Source organism: Calonectris borealis, chromosome 10 (assembly GCF_964195595.1).
Source record: "Calonectris borealis chromosome 10, bCalBor7.hap1.2, whole genome shotgun sequence".
In the NCBI taxonomy this organism is placed as follows: Eukaryota; Metazoa; Chordata; class Aves; order Procellariiformes; family Procellariidae; genus Calonectris; species Calonectris borealis.
The window spans coordinates 15,091,654-15,114,487 of NC_134321.1; the positions used below are offsets into that span (position 1 = coordinate 15,091,654).

At 36.0% G+C, this 22,834-nt stretch overlaps 1 protein-coding gene across 1 annotated transcript in view; it reads left to right on the forward strand.

Annotated features, from left to right (window-relative positions):
• The window catches only part of ERC2 (ELKS/RAB6-interacting/CAST family member 2), a 526,287-nt gene that overhangs the window by 114,300 nt on the left and 389,153 nt on the right, over positions 1-22,834 (forward strand). Inside the window, exons 5-7 of the mRNA XM_075159071.1 lie at positions 2,446-2,520; positions 15,316-15,471; positions 21,956-22,123. Of these exons, the coding sequence (XP_075015172.1) occupies positions 2,446-2,520; positions 15,316-15,471; positions 21,956-22,123 (399 nt within the window). The remainder of the gene's footprint in view (positions 1-2,445; positions 2,521-15,315; positions 15,472-21,955; positions 22,124-22,834) is intronic.

The window sequence follows — 22,834 nt, forward strand, 5'->3', positions numbered from 1 at the left end:
GACATTCTCTTATTTTTTAAAACATTTGTGTAGTGAAGGTACTTGTTTCATCTGAGACAAACAGCTGGGGGTGATTGAGAGTTTCCCTGTATAGGTGATTTGCGAAGATTTCTTTCTTTTTATAATGTGGAGAATTAGTTGTAAATTAAAAAAACAAGGAAAAAGGACCATTCAGATATACTTTTTCATAAATGCCCAGTGCAAAATTAGAAATTCACTGTTGTCATATGTTAGAGGTAGTTTAAATATACATACATATATCTGCAATATATTTAATGTAATAAAAAAGTATGCAGACCTACTTAACTTTAGGTATGCATTCAAACACGTGCACCTAATCTGACTCTTGCAGGCAGTGCTGTGGTTTATCAAGATGTCAATAGGCTATTTCAGGTCAAAATCTAGTTTAACAGTTTATCTAACTGTTATGGTTTTGTGCATCCCTTCTATGGAAACAGCAGAGTGGGCAAAATAGAATAGGCAAGACAGAGCATATCCAACTCTTTCTTCTTCTTTATATTGCCAGGGTTCCCAAGAGCTTCAGTCATTGACTGAGGTATCATTGTTAGCTATGGTACAAATAGGAAATGAAAAACTGCCCGTGCCCCCAGACATTTGCAGGCTAAGATCATGAACAAACAGAGGAGTCTGAAAAATGAGATCAAACTGGTATGATCTAAATGGTCTTAATTTACCAGCCATTTGACCGTAACTTGGCTACTTAACTGTAATCCTATGGATTACAAGTATTGATCTATTTCTCTATACATAAAGTTTCTATTACCTATGGACGGCTTCTTTTATTTTAACCAAAAATGCATGCCAAACCTGATAATTTTGGGATGGGTGTCTTGATATTATGTCCTGTCATATACTACATTTCAAGTTAAGTAATCTAGGTTCAGTTAAATAGAGCACACATGACTAACTCGTCTCTTTCAGTTATTTTAATATATTAGGCCACACAATTTTTTGAATGTATTTTATAAAGATGCTTATTATCAGTATATATATTTAATTTCACAACAGGCCCCAAATTACTCCTCCTATAGTCTTTAAAGAGTGATTGTTTCTCAAAGTCATTGATAAGCAATATACTTGTTGCTAAATAGAACAAGAAACTGATTGATAGTTTGTGATACAAAAAATTGTGACTTTTAAGCTTGTGGGTTATTAGGTAGGCAAGACCCAGAATTGTGCTACGATAGGCTGAGGAGGGGCAGGATAATAAATGTGCACAATCCATAGTTGATTATATTTTTGATTGTTAGTCTATCAGTTGATTGTCAAGTTGTACATTGTTTGCTTCACTCAAGAAAAAGGGATTTGAGAGATGGGAATAAAGATAATTAGGACCCACAGTGTTATGGTTTTTTTTTGATGACCCCCTCCTCCCCCTCGGAATTTATGAGGAGTCTGGAGTCAGCTTATGTCTTTGCGGTGAATGAACCTAGCTTCTCAGCCTACCAGGCATAAATGTGTTTTTCATGGTTATAAAGTTAGTTCAAATGTGTATGTGGAGCACTGGGGTAAGAACAGGGAAAGACAGACATCTACCATGGCAGTCCTGTCCTTTAGAGGGGAAGGACTCTAAAGGATTAGAAACAGGACTATATCTGTCCTGTTTCAGTTTTGTTTTCTGATAAACTGCTGAGACAGTTTGTGGGAGGGGTATAAGCATCATCAAATTCTTAAATGGTAATGTTTCATTACAGCTTTACATTGTTCTATGTAGATAAGTGAGTTTTTTATTGAGATATCTCATACCGAGATACAACTCCTGCATTTTGTAAGAGACTGAGTGCTGCCATCTTTATCCTCTTTTTTTTATAAAGGCCAGTAGACATTAATTCCGTTAACTGTATGTCTTAACTAATGCAATCTATTTTTCTTTTACCTGTGGATTAAGATGCATAAAAAATAGTATGAAAATGTGAAAACTGAAATGTAATTGCTACTGTACAGGGTGCTGCGTCAACCCACTATATAATTATTATCCTTAAAATGTCAAATTTAAATATGATGTCTTTAAATTGCTTATTTCAGATATTACAGGAAAAACTAAGAAGAAACTACAGTAAAAGATTTTAAATTACTTAACAGTGTTTGAATTAGTAACACAACTGAAGTAATTAAGTTTTGATGTTTGGGCAGAAACAGCAGCATTTTATTTGGACTAAGAAATTACTTGCTGGCTTTGTCACCGTTGACATTAATTATTGATAAGGGTTTCAGAAATAGCGCATGCGCCATCAGAGTTGACTGTAATATAAGATAGGGACTGCAGTGATGCTAGAGGGATTATAGAGAGGGAAGCACCTGTAGCATTTGGAGTTACATGCTTCTAATCATTAGACTTTTATTTTGTTGTAATAAATTCATATGAGCGATTAAAATAATGGAAAGATGAGTCGTCAGGCTTATTTCTATCGTGTCCCTCCACAGGAATTACATAGAAGAACCCAACTTCAACCTGAGCCAGCAAAGACGAAGGCTCTTCAAACAGTTATTGAAATGAAGGTATGGTCTTTGCATGTTTTCCCATACATTATTTTTGGAGCATGAACTCATGTACTGGATCTGGTTGGGATGGAGTTAATTTTCCTCATAGCAGCCTGTATGATGCTATGTTTTGAATTTGGGACCAAAACAGCATTGATAACACACTGATGTTTTAGCTGTTGCTGAACAGTGCTTAAACAGAGTCAAAGCTTTCTCAGTTTCTCACTCTGCTCCCCCCATCCCCCCAAGCAAGTAGGTTGGGGGTGGACAAGAGGCTGGAAGGGTCAGCTGATTAGGATAGGATGTCATGCTCAGCAATAAAACTGAGGGGAGGACATTCAGACTTAGGGCGTTTGTCTTCCCAAGTAACTGTTATGCATGATGAAGCCCTGCTTTCCTTGAAATAGCCAAGCATCTGCCTGCCGATGGGAAGTAGTGAATGAACTCCTTGTTTTGCTTTGCTTGCGTGCGCAGCTTTGCTTTACCTATTAAACTGGCTTTATCTCAACCCATGAGTTTTCTCACTTTTGCCCTTCCGATTCTCTCCCCCATCCCACTGAGGGGGAGTGAATGGGTGACTGTGTGACACTTAGCTGCCTACCAGGGTTAACCCACAACACCTCGATTTATAACTTTTACTATTAAATCATTAAATGCTTCCTTTTACTTCTCAACTTACTTTGCTGCGAAGCTCAGAATAATTAGTATTTCTTTCTCCCAGTCTGTTTTCTTAATAAGACTTGATTAAAAAAAATCAAGTGCATCATTGCTGAATAATGAAAACCGAATATTATTTTTAAAAAGACGTGGGGGGAGGGGGGAAGGGGGAATTTTCAGGTGAGCCAAAGTATATGGAATAAACTGACAAACAGAAGTAAACACAAACTGTCCAAGGCCAATGTAAAATGTTTTTATTCTTGATCTTTAAAAACAATACTTCTGTTGGTGCTTATTTGGCCATCATTTTACATCTAACCTAAGGAAAATATTCATTGCATCAGCAGAGTGATATGACAAAATGTGATGAAACTCCTGCCTTAGTCCTGAATATAGTTTCCTCTTTTTGATATATAATATTAATAAAGTGTTGTGGCTTTTTTCCCCACAATAACAAAAGATATAAATAATAATTTAAAAAGTGAAAACTAATATTTTTGCATAATTCTATGAGTCTGGAATATACATCTTTAAGAAAAATACCATGAGACTTGAGATAATTTGTGAGTTGGCAATGCTGCCTGAAATACATTAATGATGGTCTTTCATTTCAGTCTTAAAAGGAAGTGCAAATTAAAGGCCTCATTTTGCCAGTGACTTCTGTTATGAGCAAATGAGTTCAGCATGTCTGAACATTGTGGTACATACACAGTTACAACAGCAGCAGGACTTCATAAGTACAGTATCTGCCTTTTAATAGATAATAATTAGCTTGGATTATATGAGTAACAAATTAGGTACATCGATTTCAGTATTCCATCTTCTGATGTTAATTTGCCTTGGACCTTCCCTGTTCATTCTAATTCAGAAGTCTATGAAATCTAAAACGTGTGTTTTTGTTGTAACTTGTTACCTTAAGTATATGGGAAAATAGGATACTGGCTAAGAAACTTGTTTCTTTCTATTAATATTCAGAATGATAAATGTAAAAGTTTTGGGTTACAGAGATAGTGTGATAGAATAATCTATGGTCTTGCATGTGGGTTATTAACAATGTTATGTTGCAAAATAGTTTGCAATTCCTCTTCCTGTACCAAAACTCTGAAAAGAACAGGGGCGGGGGGACATGACACACGAATGACACAAGCGACGACTGCAGTTGCAGCCACTCTGACAGTGTCTGTTCCTGAATACGGCAAAGTCTTTTCTGTTTGTCTCCCAGGAGAGTTGGGGGTGGTGCAATCTTCCATTTTTTAAAAATCTGATGTTTGTAATGAGGGCTTTCATTTGTCAAGGGTGAGGCAGTGATCCTGTTGCTGAAGCATTCTGATGCGGGGCTGCCTTTTGGCTCTGAGGCACGCAGTTCTTTCTTTTCCTATCAACACATGCTCCTTTGGGGTTGCCCTGTCTAAAATAGGCCAAATATTGAAAAGAAAAAGGGACAAATGTAAGATCTTGAAATCCACATGATTAAACAGCAGTTTTCATTACAAGTTCCAGCTTTGGAAAGTTTTCAAGTAAATTTAAATTGTCTTAATCCAGACAGCAGTTGTTTTGAAAAAAATACGGAACATTTGTTTTGAATGATCAAGCATTGAAGCAATAATTTTCCTACAGTGTTGAGGGTGGAAGGAGGGAGAAGATTACCCTCTAATATGGCAATCTGAGGCCATACACTCCCCCATGCAGAGGTTCCAAACAGTATACATTTCACTTTATTGCACCCAACCCCTTCCACCCCCTCCCCACATTAGCTTTTGTCCGAGTTCCCTCCCTGGCTCCCCCAGGCTCTGCCAGGAGGCAGCTTTCCCTCTGTTCTTTCCTGTGGTTTTCTTTCGTCCCTTGCCACTGCTGAATGCTTTCTGTCCCTTTTCCCAGTCAGCCCTCCCTTTCATCCAATGAAGTATACCCATTTCTCCTACCTGTCATCTCATATGTGATTTTTTTTGTCCTAAACAGCTTTTCTTCAGCCCTACCTTTCCTGTCCTGTCATGCTCTTCATTTCTCTCTGAAAACTTTGCAAGTAGTTGCGTTTTCTTATAGCAATTACATTTTCTGCATAACTGTTGTGTCCTTGAGCAGTCTCTATCTTCTATATACTTATTAAAAAAAAAAAAAAGGGCAAAAAAAAAGATAGAAAATTCACATCCTGTGTCTTGACTCCTGTTTCTATTACTTTATTTATTCCTTTTAAGATATCTATTGTCTCTTCAGATGCATTGCACAGGTCTTTCTTTCCTAACTTTCTGGGTTTGCTTCTTAGACACGTTTGCTTCCAGATGTCCCGTCTTGCTTATTCTTTCCCGTTACATTCTTTACTCTTTGTTCTCTTGTCTGCAGCAGACCTTCTTCTCCAGAAGCCCTTCTTTTTTCTGGAAAGCAGAGTCACAGGACAGGAGGAAAGCAGGATACTTTCTTTTCCCACGTTCCTGTTATTCCCCCAAGGTCCTGTTTTTTAAAACTTGCTTAATCACATTGTAGACATTGCTTTCAAGAGATTTTTTTTTTTTTTCCACCCAGCCCTCCACAATGGTTTTCTCTGAGATCCATTCTCTAGAAAGTGGGGCATACTAGATATGCTGTCTGTATCCTGCATTTAGTAAAGGGGTAAAAGTTTTGAAGTGCACATCTGCCCAAAACAGTGAGTTTCATCAGTGAGTTACAGCTCATGGTGTTCAGAGAAGAGCCACCAGAATGTTTAAAAATATTACCAAACAATGAATGATTTTAGGAGCTTGGTTTTGTGTAGTTTAACAAATAGGAAATGACAGAGCAAAGAGATTACAGTCTGTAGATATCTACCAGAGATACCCTCATTTAAAAAAAAAAAAAAAAAAAAAAAAAAAAAAAAGAAAAAAAGAAAGAAAAAAGTCCTCTCCAGTAATGAAAATAAATATATTGCAAAATACAGTGCATGGAAGCTAGAGGTAGCAAATGCACGCTAAAATATGGTGTGTATATTTAGCGGCATTAATTTAATTTTATGACTTCTGTTATACAGGAAGCCAGTCTAGTTTTGTTGCAATGGTTGCTTCTGACTTTGTGACTACTGATATATGTAATCAAACAGCATTTTTTCTTCTCATGCCTAAATCTTTTTCTGTTTAAGCATAAAATAAAGCTGGTACATTGAAATCTTTTCCTTTAATTGCCATTACACCTATGCCTACTTCTTTGTGTATTGTGTGCTGACAAATGCCAGATCACTGATATCTTTGAATATCAGTGATATCCAAAGTTGATTAACACTGATTAATATAATAAAAAAAAAGTAAAAGGAAACACACTTTTCATGATTATGTTCTTTCAATAAGAAGTACTCCTGAGCACATGAATTGGGTCAGAACTTGTTCATCTCTTGTGAGGCCCCACCTGGAGTTCTGCATTCTGTTCTGGGTTCCCCGGTACAAGAAAGACATGGGACCTGTTGGAGCAGGTCCAGAGGAGGGCCATGAAAATGATCAGAGGGACACCTCTCCTGTGAAGAAGGGCTGAGAGAGTTGGGGTTGTTCAGCCTGGAGAAAAAAATGCTCTGGGGAGACCTTATTGTGACCTTTCCATATATAAAGGGGGCTTATAAGAAAGATGGAGAAAGACTTTTTATCAGGACCTGCAGTGATAGGACAACAGGCAACAGTTTTAAACCAAAAGAGAATAGATTTAGATTGGACATAAGGAAGAAATTTTTTACAATGAGTGTGGTGAGACATTGCGACAGTTGCCTAGAGAAGTTGTGGATGCCCCATCCTTGGAAGTGTTCAACATCATGTTGGATGGGGCTTTGAGCAACCTGGTTTAGTGGAAGGTTGGCAAGGGGGTTGGAACTAGATGATCTGTAAGGTTCCTTCCAACCCAAACCATTCTATGATTCTATGATCTTGTTCAGACAGTTCCAGCTTAAACCAGTGATATTACTTGAGAGAGAAAATCAGAAATGAGTTGCCTACAGATATGGCATAAAGCTCATTCTAAGTGTAGGGTATTGACCATCCTGAAATATATACAGTCTAGAAACAAGAATGAAAGTCTTTAAAAATGGTAAGCTGTAAAGTAAATGAAAATATTTGTGGTTTACCTTACTTGCAGAAAGAGCCATCTTTATGTATTGATCCAGCTTTGATATTTCAGGTATGGGTTTGGTTCTAAAAAAGTGTGTATGTGTGTTTGCAGTGCACTATACTCTTCTTGTTCAGATTGCATGAACTTTCACTTTCCCTTGTCTTCAAAAATAAACCTGAATATTCTCTGTATTAAATTGACAAAATTAAAAAAGTATATATATATAGTAAGAGTAGTTGTGTATGGTCTGTTGATAGCATGTGTGCATATGTGCATTTAAATGCAAGTTTTATTAAATGTGAAGTTTCAAATGTTTGCTTCTGATTGCTTGTTGAATGCTCTACAAGCAAGATTTTTCACAGACATAGTTTAAATTTATCAGGTATTTGAAATGATGAAGAGTAGCATTTCATTACTTTTCATTTCAGAGTAAGACACACTGGAATGCTGTATTATTTACAAATGTTTTGCCCTGCTATTTCTTTCCCCCCCCAAGGTGTTCAGGAAATATGCTATAGCACTTTTGTTATAAGGACTGGATATATAAGATTCATTAAACATTATTGTGGAAACTCATTTGTAGACTTAGTCTCCTTTCCATTGTGGAATATTATTTTCTTCAGCATCAAGACACATACTAATTGTTTCATGTTCCAGAAGAGATGGATTTCTGCTAGGTCCAGCATAGAAATAGCCTTAACCTCTTTCACGGAATATCTGCAACACTATTCTAATAAAGGAGATGAGGAAGAAGTATTGGTTATTGCTGGAAGGAGGGGATAGATTAGGGTGAGTACCCTGATCTATATCACAAATCCTGCTATATAATCTTATGTCTTTTAACAGATTTAGAAGGCCTGACTGGAAAAATCTGCACAAATGTTGCATTGCTGTAGAACTCAGAAGATGTTTATTAGTACCAGTTAATACTAAGCTGCTTCCTTAATATTACTGCAAAGTAATCTTTGTGATTCAACACAGACCCACGTAGTTTGTTAGAATGCTGCTAATGTGGATAAGTCTTAGAGGTTTGAAGGAAATACTGCATCTGTTCCTATTTCAGTTTCTGAAAGATTGCCAGACCTTGTGCCACAACAAGAGCTGGTTGAAAGTTTTCCAATTGAAGTTTTCTGTGGGAAAATGCTGATTCAGCTGAATCAGAAGATTTTATGGGAATGTACCTATTCTGTCAAAACTTTTAGTGAAGGCAAAACTATTTAACTTTCTGTCCATCCTGTAAGTCAACCCAAGCCCTTGTGGCAGTACCCATTGGGAGCTGCAGGCTGTCTGTGTTATCTTTGACCTACAAGGTTCCTTGCTTTCTAGCAGTTGTCCAGACAGGAAAACTTGCAAGTTTCCTGGGCAAGCCAGCAGCCTGTCTGGTGTATTTGCAGAATTGCCAGTCCTGTATTGTTCATACATAAGGGAACAGTACCTTTGACTCCTTGAACAGTCTGTGAATGAAGGTGATGTCTGGCTTCTCTTCTGTCTTGTCATTACTGATGTTTTCGATAAATTATTCTGAAACAGATTTTAGTCTTCAAAATTTGTGAAATTTCTGGCTTCTGTTCCAATAAGAAGTTAATACAAAACTGACAGTGCCAATTTTTCTGAAGATAGGAAAACTAGTTTTTACACAGCTGTAATCACAGTGTGCAGAGATTGATTAAAAATAAACTTTTCCTTGGAGAGTTCAAACTTGTGATAAAGTAGAAGTACAGAAAATGCTTCCAAAAGTTATGTTAGATATTTCTCATAAAGCTTAGATGTTATTCTGTGATGTACAAACCTTCTAAAGAGTGTAACAGGCTGTGCTAGAATTTTTCTGCCATGTTATATTTGCAAACATGTAAAATACAAATGCGGTACAAAAAGCCAGGCTCTTAAAACTTAGCTGGAGAGATTTGATGAGGACTACTCCCAGATGAGATGTCATAACAGGTCATGTAAGTATTAATATATTTCAGTGCAAAATCATTGTGCAGTGAAGCTTAGGTTTTGCTTTTATCTTCATAATAGGAGTAGAAAATTTCTAAAATGAAGTCTGATGGAGCAAGCTGATTTGATTGTAGTATCTGTGAGAGCTACAATAATTTATTGTTGTGTGTAAGCCTTGATAGCTTTTAAAATTCTTTTTTTCTCTTTTCTTTTAGTATTTTTCTTTTCATGCAATTTCTCCAAATGATAGAATTTAATGAGAATTCTTCCCCTTTCTTTGTTTTGTTCCATCTCAACCTTTTATTTTACTTTTTTCTTTTAAAAAAAAAAAACAACTTTATGGAAAAATATTTTGTGAACTGAACAGTTAATGTCTTAAAAATATTTATTTTCTGTCATGTGAAGGGCTTTTTATGATCATTCATACAGACTTTGCTCTGTGATACGAGTAATGCTGATTCCATGGACAAATATTGATAAAATTTTTAGGATTCTGCTATTGGAAATCTGTCATGTTAATAATGTTAGACTAACATACAAAGTAATTTAAGTTACATTTTACCTGTAACTTGAAAAGTTGTTATTCAAAAAACCAACTCTATAACTATATTAGATATAGGCATATAATGGAAAAGCTGGTGGAAGTCTTCCAGAATGGGGGGTAGGGGGGGTGGGGTAGTGCTGGTAGTGGGTGTGTGGTGGTTTTTTTGTTGTGGGGTTGGGTGTTGGTTTTTTTTTGTTTTGTTTGCTTGTTTTTTTTAAAGTTGCATTCCTAGTTAGCTCCTTTATGTTTTTTAATTGATTTTTGGTGGAATACTCTTTCCCTTTGAACATACCCTTCAAGAAAGGAAAATATGGACTGCTGATTATCATCAGCATTTTCAGTATCAGATATTTTCCAGAAAAGAAACAGCTAGTGAGGTAAAAGATAAGAAACAGCAAGTTTCACATTCCAAGAATTTTTGTTTGTTTGTTTCCTTTGCATTCTGACACTTTTTTCTGTTTTGGCTGAGCTCCTTTTCTGAAAGGGGATGCAGTTAATTTGGAAACTTGTAAGATGCATGAACGGGTTTGGTATTCCCTTTCAAAGTGTGTTACTTTGCCTATATGGTGTTAAAGTATGTTTGCTGTCATGGAAGATAGCTCTCCTCAACTTCTATTTTAAATTCCTTTGTCTCGAGATTTCTTATTGAAAAGTTTTACATCCTTTTACATCACTGAGCTCTTGTCTGGATTAAAACACTCTGGAAAACTCTTAAGACAGGAACCGCAGTGTATTTGCATAGTTGTACAACCCAGAAACATATCTGCCAGTGAAAACTGGTGTATCACAGTGTGATGCAAGTGAATGAATTTGCGTTCAGCCACAGGCTAGATGTATTTTTCCCATTTTCACAATGTTAGCAGTAGTCAAAATTTAACAAGTCTTTTTTTCTTTTTCTTTTTTCTTCCCCCCATCATCTTTTGACTGATTTTTTTTTTTTTTTTTTAACTAAAAATTTGTATTCTGGGCTTTTGAAGTGTCTGGAAGGGAGCTGACTGTGTATTTATCAGGATTCTGATTCACACAAAAATTTCCTGGTCATTTTGTATGACTTTAAGCAAGTGCTTATCCTGCTGTTCATTTTAAAGCCATTCTCTTTGTATGGTTGAACTGGTATATACATACCTATATCAGTATAGTGTTATTATTCATTTACTGTGGTTTTGATTGTGTGATTGAAAAAAACTGTTTAATGAGGGGATGTTCTTTCACAGAAGAAATGTGCTTTTACTCTGATGCTAATTTTCGACTAACTGTTTTGAATGAGATTATTTCCATGTTCTCCTACTTACCACAGTCACAGTATAGCGATTTTCTGATGTTTTCAGTGGAACGGGGTTTGATTGAAAATTTGTTTACACATGAATGAAAGGAATTAGATCTTATAAAGACTTTTAAATTTAACTTTTTACATTACTTTGGTTATGAACAATGCAGCTGGTTATTTGCAAAAGAGAAAAGCCAAGAAAGAAGCACTGAAGCCAGTCCTACTTTTGGGAAACACATCCATCTGCTTCTACAATTATTATATTGCAAAGCCATTTGTGATTAATTATTAAGGCATTAATTATTAAAGATGCTAAAAATCTTAATACAGTTTGCTAGTGAAATGCTGAACATATTTCAGTGGCATCAAACATTCAGGCTTAAGATCACTGTACTACAATTACCGTGGGTGTAATGACAGAGAAAGAAGATTCTTTCTACCCCATTGGAATTAACGAGTATTTGCCTGCAATATATTATGTCTCATGACTGCAAAGCCCAAATGAAGAAATACAATCAGGGCTTTATCCTGTCAGATCTTGAAAAACTTCCAGAGATGGACAACCATTTCCAATGTTTGTACTCACTTTTAGGTCTTGCTAGGCTACTTTTAGGTCCCTCTTGAAGCCTTCTCTTCTCCAGGCTGAACAAGCCCACTTTCCTCTGCCTCTTCTTAGAGGGTAAGTACTCCATCCCCCCAGCCCTCTTGGTGGCCTCCTGCTGAACTCATTCAAGTTCATCATCTGTCATGTACTGATGCAGTATTCTAGGCGAAGTCTAATGCATGCTGAGTAGAAGGCAATAATTTTTTTTCCCTTGATCTACTTACTGGCTGTGTTCATGTTAATACAGCCTAGGATGCTGTTCGCCTTCTTTGCTGCCAGGTCACAGTGTTAGCTCCTGTTAAGCTTGCAATCCACCAAGATTCTCAAGTCTTTCTCAACAGAGCTGCTCCCTGGGGGTTTAGTCCCCACCTGGTACAGCTGCAAGGGGTTCTTGCTTCCCAGGCGCAGGACTTTGCTTTTGTCTTTTGTCAGATTTCCGAAGGTTCTTGTCTGCCTATTCATCCAGTCTGTCTAGGTCCCTTTGGATAGCAGCCCTGACCTTGAGCACATTGACTGGTCTCCCAGCTTGGTGTAATCTACAGGCTTTGTGAGACAGCACTCTTGTCACCTCTTTCAGGTCACTGACAAAGATATTAAACAGGACAGGTCCCAGTATGGACCCCATGGTACTCTTGTTACTGGCTTCCAGGTAGAGTACAACCTATTAACCACTACCCCCTAAGCCTGATCATAGAACTAGTTTTTTACCTTGCTAGTAGTCTACCCATCCAGACCATAATGTCTTAACTTGCATAGAAAAATATGGGAAGTAGTGTCCAAAGCCTTGCTAAAGTTCAGGTAAATGGCAACCACTGTTCTTTGTTCATCCACAAATCTAATCATTTTATCACAGAAGGCAATTGGGTTGGTCAGGCATGATTTACTGTTGGTAAATCCCCACTGACTGTTCCCAATTATCTTCTTCATGTGATCAAAAATCAAAAACGTGAAGTAAAGAAGACTTCACCATAATTTTCCCAGGGAACAAAATGAGGCTGTCATGCCTGTAGTTCCCTGGTTTGTTCTTTTGGTCTCTTCTTGATGATGAGTGCAACATTTGCCTTCCTCTAGTTGTCAGCGATCTCCCCCAGTTTCCATGATTTTTTGAAGATGCTAGAGAGTGGGCTTGCAAGGACATCAGCCATTTTTCTCAACACCCTTGGATGCAGCCTGTTGAGTCCCATGGATTTGTATGGGTTGAGTTCTCACAAGCAAGCCCTGACTGAGTCCTCACTGGTGATAGTCCTCTTGCTTGAACCCTTTCATTAAGCACAGAGGCCTGAGAGACCTTGTCATTGAAGACTAAGGCAAATACTTGTTTCCTAAGTAGTTCAGATTAATTTGAACTTAAGCTCAGTGGCTCTGACTTTATGAAGACAGTGTGGATAGATTATTTCTATGCAGATGTTCTAATTGGGTCAAGCCGTGCTATGATTTATCAAATGAACTATTATGTAACAGCTTACTTTTCTGGGCAAATTGTCTCTGTATCCTAAATACTTTCATTAATGGAGATATATGGGAAAACTCTTTATGGTTCATTGAGTGTGTTCATGTGACATTATTTTGCAGAGAAGCTGTTCTAATGCTGATTTTGGTGGGACTGTTTCACACTGCACAGGTAGAATCCTCTCACACAGCTCCTATAGTGTGAATTACTGTTTTTGACTCACTAATAATGGAAAAGATGTGGGCAAATAAGTTTTTATTTACCTTACAAAAGAATAGTATTATTAACCACAGTAAATACCATTCTTTGAGATGTGTTGTCTCACACAGGAATAGGTTTGGCTGAGAATAAGCGTTCTTTATTTCCTTAGCTGAAGGCACAAAGGATATTCAGGATACTCTGCCCAGGTACTCTAAACAAAGTATCTGTATGCACTCCAGCATATTTGATGAAAGAGCATCAGCTTCTGAGAGAAAAATCTTGAAGGACCAGTTGCTGTAAATTAAATCATGTTACCATTTTATTTTTAAGTAGAATTTCTCTGGGAGTGAAAATTGTAAGGAAAATACAAACTTCAATTTCATATTGTGAATACTTATCCTGTTAGATCTTGGAAAACCTCCAGGATTTCAGACTATGAATATTTTCACTTGTTTATGAACAGCTTTTATACTGCAAACTAAATAGTTAAAATCTTTCCCATTCAAAAACCTCTATTAATTTAACTAATGCAAGAAATAAGAAGATAATAAAAGAAAATTTCTCTTAGTCTGAGACTTCTTCTTGACTATAAAGATAAAAGCTAAAATGTTAGAGGAATGATAATGTGCCGTCTAAATGACATTGTTTAGTCCTTACATAGCTTTGATTCTATATGGATTTGTAACAGTGGTTGCTAAATCTCAAAAAGAATCTGAGTTTCTTTTTTGCTTTAGTACCAAAAGTTCAGATGCTTTTTGGAACTTTGTCTGAACTATCCTGTGTCTTAAATTGCTAAATTTGCCTAGCTGTATTATGAAGGAAGGTATTACAGGAGTTCTGTTTTTACTTGCTTTTAGGCAGCTTAGACAAAGCATTGGTGTACTCTTAGAACTCAGGAAAATAAAACTAATTTGGAAAAAAGAAACAGAAACAAAGTTGTAGTTAAGCAGAGTGATTAAAGCTTAGCTTGTCCTGCTTAAAGGATCAATTTAATTTGTATTTTTTCCCAAATTAGCTTTCTAGGTTAATATCTTGACCTTACTGAATCACAGGGATTTTGTGGGTGGTGTTTTTTTGTTTGTTTGTTTGTTTTTCTTTTCCCTCTCTCCATTGACCTCAGTGGAACAAGAACTTCAGCCCGATCTCTGATTTTTGATGGATGGTTGCTCCTTCATGTTCTTGAACTGATTGTCTGGCCATCTGGATTACGTCTTCGATTTCTTAATAAATGTCTGCAAACAGGGCCTAAAGCAGACTTCCTAATGAGTCATTTTGCAATGCTCTTTTAAACAGAAAATTATGTGAGAAGTTTGTGTAATCCCTTTTTTAACCTTTTTGACTCTCACTGAAGAGATTTAGTAAATTTCCAAATGACTGGCAACAACAAAAATTCACTGGATGTTTTCAGTGCTGTGCTGGCACACATGGCAGCCATTGTCTGTGATGTAGAATTTTTTAGTGGTTGTGGTTTTGTGGTTTTGTTTATTTTGGGACTCATAGTAAAAAATCAACTAAAAAAATCACAGCTAAATCAACTCTTAGTGATGTTGCTGAATTCGTGGAGGAAAAGTATGTGAGGAGACAACCTTTCTTCCTCCTGACAGCAGGCAGAACCCTATGGAAATAGGGAAACTCAGGCTCAGGCTGGGTCACATAATGAAGTGGCCTGTCGTCCTGCAGCGATGATGGACTGGCCTCCCTAGGTAAACTTTGTGTTTAAGAGCTTGGAGGAGTAGCCAGGCCTAGACGGTTAGCAAAGCAAACAAGGTATGTTATCACGTACACATGGGAAATATAGGGCATCTTCCATTCTCCCTTCATCCCTAACTGTGGAGGAATGAAGACAGAATTTTGACCAGAAAGTATTCTCTACAGACTACGCAACAGAACATAGCGTTGCACATTTTTTTCCAGGGGTGAAAGAGGTCTATATTCTGCATTTCTTTAAGCCAAAATCAATAGAATTACTCTTGGTTTATGACAGTATGTGCAATCTTAATATTTGATGTTCATGCAAGTACAGATATACTTTTGTTATGCTTTAACATACAAGTTTCATATAATTTTCAATACTTTCTTTTTTCATAACTTAGGATACAAAAATAGCTTCACTTGAGCGCAATATAAGAGATCTTGAAGATGAAATACAGATGTTAAAGACAAATGGAGTTCTGAATACAGAGGACCGAGAAGAAGAAATCAAACAAATAGAAGTTTATAAGAGTCACTCAAAGTTCATGAAAAATAAGGTAAGGTCTATTAATAAAATAGTTTAATGCTGTTTAAATAATGGGAACAAAGTTTTAACTTGACCCTTTTCAACACAAGCAGCTCTCTGCATGTCTTCTTTTGGTAAATCTCTACTATGCAATACTCAGTAGCTATGGAGGAGTGAAGCATTTTTGATAAATAAAAATATGTTTATGTTTTGACTTAGGAAAGGTAAGGAAGAGGCTATTTCACCACTTCTGCAGAGGCTAGTACAATGCTGAGTCTACACCGTGTTCCCTTTTCCCTTTCTTGTGTATGGTATTTTAATGTTGGCTTTTTGAATTAGTTCATAATTTTGACTTGCACCGTTTTGCCACAACTTTAATTGTGCATTTTTTTCTGGTTTTGACTGTAGTTTTACAGTAGGAGCTGCTGTTCCATAGATGATGCTAAATTGTAATCTTCTAGTATTTTAAAGACTTGCGATTTGATGACTTTGTTCCTGCAGAGTACTTTTCATTTCAAATTATTATACATAGATAATTATGAGTTGACCACAAGCAGATAGTAAATGTGTAGTGATGTAACACATTTCCTGGTATGAAGCTCACACAACAGTATTGCTTGTTCATTGTTTTAAAATATCAGAAGTAAAGCTTGATGTCTAAATTATTGTCCCAGCTGGTCTTTTTACCTCCTTTCATTTTGATGTGCTCAGCTGCTGTCTGGGTAAAGATGAGCACTCCAAATAGTCTTTCTTGTGAATTCCAATATTTCTTTTCTGATATTTTTATAATTGCCTTAAAAATTGTAATAAATATATATAATGTTACAATTTGTGCTGGTTTATTCCCAGCTCTCTACCTTCAATGTGTTTTGTTTATGAAGTGATAAAATACTGAATTAAAGTACTTGATTAAAAAAAAAAAGTTTGAAATTATGGAGACTGAACCTGATGCTCCCATTCTCATATAAATAAATTCAGGTTTTGGCAATAGCTTTTTTTTTTCAATAGTATTTATAAGCTAAACTAAGATGGGGTGAAACAAGTCACAGCAGCCTGAATTGGAAACACTGAAAGGGAAAGCTAGCCATCTCGTCTCTTGCAGTGATGCTAAAAATTTGACCATAATGCCAGAATGAAGTCTAGGCAAACAACTTCAGTAGTCATGATTATTATGAAATCTTACTTTATTTTAAAAGTCTTTCCATCCTAGTTATTTGTTTGGGTTCTTATTCTGTTTAATATTTAGGGGTTTTTGTGTATGTGGAAATTGCATATGTGAAATTCTAAGGAACTGAGATAGATTGATTCACTTTTTCTGAAATGTATACTTGCAGCTCTGAAAAAACTGCTTGAGGAGGAGCTGGTACTATTACCTCTCTAGAGGCCATGTAAGCAAAAAAAGTAGGAGTTAATTGGCTTAAAGCGTAGTTCTCTGCCTACCATTGTCTGTTGATGCTAAAAATACTTAGCAATGTTGCTATTTAAGTACAAAGTTTGCAATATCAGGTAGATACATACCATTACTACTCTTTCAGAGTTGGGCGAGCTAAGATTCAGAGAAAGTATGCAGCTTGTCTATGGTAGAGAATGAAACGGTCTGGTGAATCCGAGTTCTCCGATTTTCAGTTTTCTTGTGTAAATTAGACCTTCGTTATCTTCTTGACAAGATGCTTTTACTTTGTCTGAGTTCCCCAGTGAGTATAGGAGTAAGAAAATGTACCACTGTGTAGTATTGGATACTGAAGATTTTCCATCTCAGAAGAGCTGTTACTGTCTCCCAGTTTGTAAACTGTTGTATCTTGTAAACTACATCACAGGAAATGCTGGTGTCTTGCGACATTGGGGCATATTTTTATATTCTCCTGGAAGTTTATGCTACAGAAGAAATGGAAGTGTTATTGCCCATGTGGAATTAATCCAGATTTATTAAAAAAAATTAAAAAAAACCCCAAAGAATATATTTGTTCTGTTGAAAAAAGTAGCTCTTATGCTGCTGAAAAGCAGCTGAAGTTCCTAAGTAGCATTATCATCAGGAAAATTATTTTGCCTATTTAAATATCGTTAATTTCAAAGCAATTGAGTTTTAGTAATTTACAGCAAAATTCCTAATGCATCTCAGCAAATCTGTTGATATAAAAATAATGTACAAAGCCTAGTATTTTGTTAACAATCTTCTGATGTTCTTGAAAGGAAAAGCTTCAGTATATTTCTGTGGCACAAAAAGCAAATGAATGAGAAGACTATTAAACATGCCTTGTTTTGTCACAATCTTCTGATCTTTGATAAATGCCACATTCTGATGAAACTTTATCTGTTTTCTTTCACCAGTCCTTTTCTTCCACTTAAAATTGAGATTTGCAGCAGAATACACTATTTTTATCATTCGCTGAGAACCTTTCAAGGTGGAAAAGTATTTATGTAGCTGTCAGCAAACAGATCTTATTATACCTGATCTGTTGAACCTGAGCTTGTTGATAAATTCTGACAAACAGAAGTCTTAATTGATGGCAAAGAGCAGAACAAAACTTTTCTCAGTTAACAATCTTAGGTGCTATAAAGCTCTTAATACTTCGTATTTATTCTTGAAATATAACTTGTTTTAAATCTGTTCTTGATTTAAATAAATGGGAAGGTGTTAAATGGAGGCCAATACTGAATATTATTTATTGTACGTGAGTGGCAGAGAATGTTAGGAAGTGTTCCTTTTCTTAACTAATTCTTAGTAATATTCACTCCTTCCAAATATATAGGCTTTAATTTTGACTTGCAGTTTAATAGAAGTTGTAGAAATGAGAAAGAAAACTTGCTTTATTTCCCTCCCCCCCCCCCCCCCCCCCGCCCACTTGCTGAGGACTCTCCTTGCTCTGTTTTTGAAGGGACAAAAATTGCCATCACTTACATGATACAGAAATTGCCAAAACAAGTCTTAAAGTTTTCATGACTAAGGGATATGAAGCTTCAAATATCTTCACTAAGGATGAAAAATAATTTCTGCTTTGCAAGACTTCCTTCTCTTACTAGGGTTTGTCCTTTGGCTAGCAGCCAGATATTTAAAGGAACACTGATGCATTTTTTTCAGGTGTGAGTTTGCACTCTGGAATTTAAGTAGTTCTTTCAGTATTAGAACTCTCACGCTATCGACAGCAATGAGTATGAAAATCTAGTGATAGTTCAGTACAACTTCAGCAAATTACCGTTGAGTTTTAAGAATTGATTAGGCTGTAACAAGGCTCTCTGTAATTAATGTCTGTGTATAAGAACTCTTCACACTGTATGAAGGAAGCATGAAGAAATATACAGGAAAAGAACAACAGCGTTTTTTTGTGGATAGGCCTGGAAATGTGATAAACACTTTAAAAATAGACCTTGACCAACATAACCTGTAGAATCTAGAGATAGACTTGTAAAGTATACTGTCTGCAACCACTTCATTTCATTTGCATTGCTACTGTTTTTCTTTTACTTAAATTCTTCATTTTAAAAAGCAGTTGTCATTTGTCACATAAGAGCAGATCCTTATGATGCGTAAATCAGCATAGTTTCATTTAATGGAATTATTTACTTAAAGATTTAGCCCATTAATTTTAATATGCAGTATTCAGGGGAAAAGCTGTGATTTTTTGTTTGCTTTGTTTTGCTTTCTTTGTTTCCCAGTAACTCTGTGTAATGTCACGTAAGATTTTGGTGTGTAAAAATAATAATGTAAGAAAAAGGATAATGGTTTTCTGGAAATGCTAATATCTAGGGAACTGAAATTATGGGAGGGGGCAGAGAATCATAAATTGAGAAGGAAGACAAAGGAACTAGGGTTTCAGGAAAGGAGGTGAAGCAAGATCATATTGGGCAATGTTGAAAAAGCATTGACAGGCAAATTACACATATGAAATATGTGAGATAGTGGGAAGGTCAGGATCAGAGGACAAACTTGGAGTTCTTTAGATGCTACAGCACTTATACTGAGACTTGTAGGTTATCTTCATTGTAGTTCTTTATAAAGTACGAAAACGTTTTTGGCTTTGGCTTTTTTTGTACTGAGATCAGGAGATCTCATTGAATCGTGACTTTTGGTCTTCCACACCACTTAAGATATAGCAAAATGAAAATGTTTGGACATCTGCTGGAGACAGAAATTTATTTCATGCTCGTGTTTCATTTTTTTTACATACTAATAGATAATGCAGAACTGTAAAAAAGCAAATATACCCAGGTCTAAAAATTTCTTTTAAAAAGTTATGTGGTCTCTTGTTATGCCTTTGGTATTTTTGATACTTAATTTTTTTAAATTGAAGATTTAGTACATTTTCACGATTATACTTTATTTTAATAAAACACCAGCCAAAAGCATAATTTTCAACACAGGTTTTTGGTGGTGTTTTTTTTATTTTTTTTTTTATTTGGGAGCTCTTAACACGTTTTTAAACTCCTGGCAATTTGTAGGTCTTGTAGCCAGAACTTTATACTAAATGGATTCTGTTTCTGAAATACAAAGAACATACCTGCGATGAAAATGAAGCTGCTTTTTGTTGTTGTTGTTGTTGATGATGTTGATGTTGTTGTTGTTGATTATTTCTCAGGGTGTGGGTTGTGTCATGGAAAAAAGCGGGAAGAGTTTCTAGGAGAGATTAATCGTCTGTGATGTTCACATGGGTCTCATATAAAGCATGTGATGTAATTCAGATTGGCTGCAGATCCACATTTTGTCTTTATATCTTGTAGACAGATTTTCCCATTGTTCATTTTGTATACATTTTTGTCTTGGTTGCCATACTTGCTTACAAATTCTGGCAAGGGATAGAGGAAGGTGGTTTGCTTTTAAGAGAAAGCTTTCTCTAGCGGTTTTTTAACTGCACTCTTTAGATTTTCTTGACATCTGTTTTTTGTACGCTCCTTTTCTTATTTTGATATTTTCAGACTGTGAAGGTGATTGCTTTTAGTGCCAGTATAGATTCTTGATTTTATACAGTAGCTCAGGGGTGGCTAGCCAAGTACCTTAACCAGCTAGACAAACATATTGAGATTTATGAAGAGAAATGAGGAATAAATATATTAAGACGTGCATATGGACTATTGTTGGAAGAAACTTTTTTTAAAATTTAATTTTTAACAATACACTTGCAATGTAAAACAAAATAGAAATATTTTGATCAGCAGTAGATGTTTCCAGTGACTGTGCCATACAATATTGAATCTGTGAAATATTTTAGTATGTGGATCTTTAGGATGTGGTTGAGTAGGATCAGCCTGTGGAGACATATTCTTTTTTTCCTGGGGGTTTTTGAATCACCTTCCATCTAGCGCTTCTAGATTTCTTACATCCCAAATGTCTGTTGGGATGCAACTGATGGGAGAAAATGGAAAGAGCTCTTCTAGCACTTCTCTGGTTGTTGCAGAATTGAAACTTGAATTTTAAAGAAAAATGTCTAGGCCTTACAGTCATCAAGAAAACTTTCCAAATATAAAGGAAGTGTGGTTTTTCTGAGTTACGCATATGCACTGAGGCATTTTATTTCAAATAATCCCCATGAGATGATATATCTGAACTCATCTGGTGTTATTTCACAGGACTTTAAGGAAAATAGTTGTATGTCACCTAATTCACCATTCTTCAGCATCATTCTGTGTATTGTCCAGTGCTTTATTCAGATTCATATATTTTAAATCCACACACTTTTGCATTCTGTGGCTACCCGTCCCATTTATCATTGTGGAAAGGGAAGAATAATCACAATTCCATGATGTTTACCGATGAACCTTAAATTCACTTAAATTCAGAAGCTCCTTCTTAGTGACTGGGTTTCTGCTGTTTCCCCTAGGATACGCTTTTACAATCTCACAGACCTTTCACTCTGTGGAATTTTTTTATAACGTTTTCCCCAGACTTCTCAAGTTAATCACTTTGGCTTGGCTTTCCTAATACCTGAGAATTCCATATGAACTGCCAGAGAGGAAAAAAGGAGGTGGGGATGGTGGGCAGCAACACATTTGCAAGAAGAGTAAGGTTAAAATTCCACTTCTCTGTTTTCCTCTCCTTACTAAGATGCCTGCTTTTCCTTATCAGGTTCCTAAAAAACCTTGATTCACTCTGGCCAATGATAAGTCACAAGAATCATGCTGTTGGAAGGAATAGGCTATTGGATTGAATTTCTACTTTTATGAACACTTTTATTCCTATGCATTTTTTCTGTCCTGCCAGACTTGCCTCACACAGGATAAATTCCTTTGAACTTAAGTGAGGTCCATGGTGAATTTATAGGCCAAATCATCATGTATAATCTTTAAGAGTTTCCTTTTAACTTCTGCAACAGCAGGACAATCATTCTTAAAACATGGTACGTTAAATTCCAAGAAACTCAATTGAAGTTGAGAGTGTAAAAAGTCCAAATCTTAATTCCCTTCCAGAATTTACAGGTGTCTGAGTTGTATTATATCATGGTCCTTCACACATTTCAGATTTCAAATGCAACTATGAATTGGAAATGAAATTAATGATCTAACCTATTTTTCCCCCATTGCAGATTGACCAACTGAAACAAGAACTCTCAAAGAAAGAATCAGAACTTCTTGCCTTACAAACTAAGCTTGAAACCCTTAGCAATCAGAATTCAGATTGCAAGCAACACATTGAAGTGCTTAAAGAGTCACTTACTGCCAAAGAACAGAGAGCTGCCATACTTCAGACAGAGGTATTGTATCTTTTAATCATACAATGCAATAGAAATATTTAGTTAATAGCATCTGTCAAGGTGATGATGTGTTTGTTGCACATCTGTGTAGAAGACAATTTGTTAAAGAATAGTGAAATAATTTAAAACCTGTTAAATGCCAATATATTTGGTATATTTTTTTTTGGTAGTACACCAGCTCTCATTCTAGAATTTTTTTAGAAGCACCTATGATTGCATTTTAAGAAAATGGTTGTGCCTAATTCTCATTTGCTTCAATGGGGGCAACTGGGCCTTAATGACTTGATTATTGTGATTTCATTCTTTGTTTCTTCATCTATTAGTTGACGGAGTTTTCCTTTTGGTTGCTATGACTTGATGCTTCTTTTCTACGTGTATTTCTATTCTGAAGAGTGAAGCTACTGATGTATTTTGAAGGGATCTGTTGAACGGTGCATGATATTAATCTGTGGCTATTGTTTCGAGTGCAATCAACATTTATTTAAAAATATGAATAATTTCAGTCTTTAAAACAGGCCAGTGCATTATTTATGTATCTATCTACAAAGTCAGATCATAAAAATATGAGTAATGGAATACAAGGTTGAGATGGTCATCACATTTGACAGAATGTGTAAATCCAGTGTTAAAAACATTGTCCATTAGTTCATTTCCTGGGGTTTTAAAATACTTCATAGAACTTGGAGCACAGAATACTGATTAGATTGATTT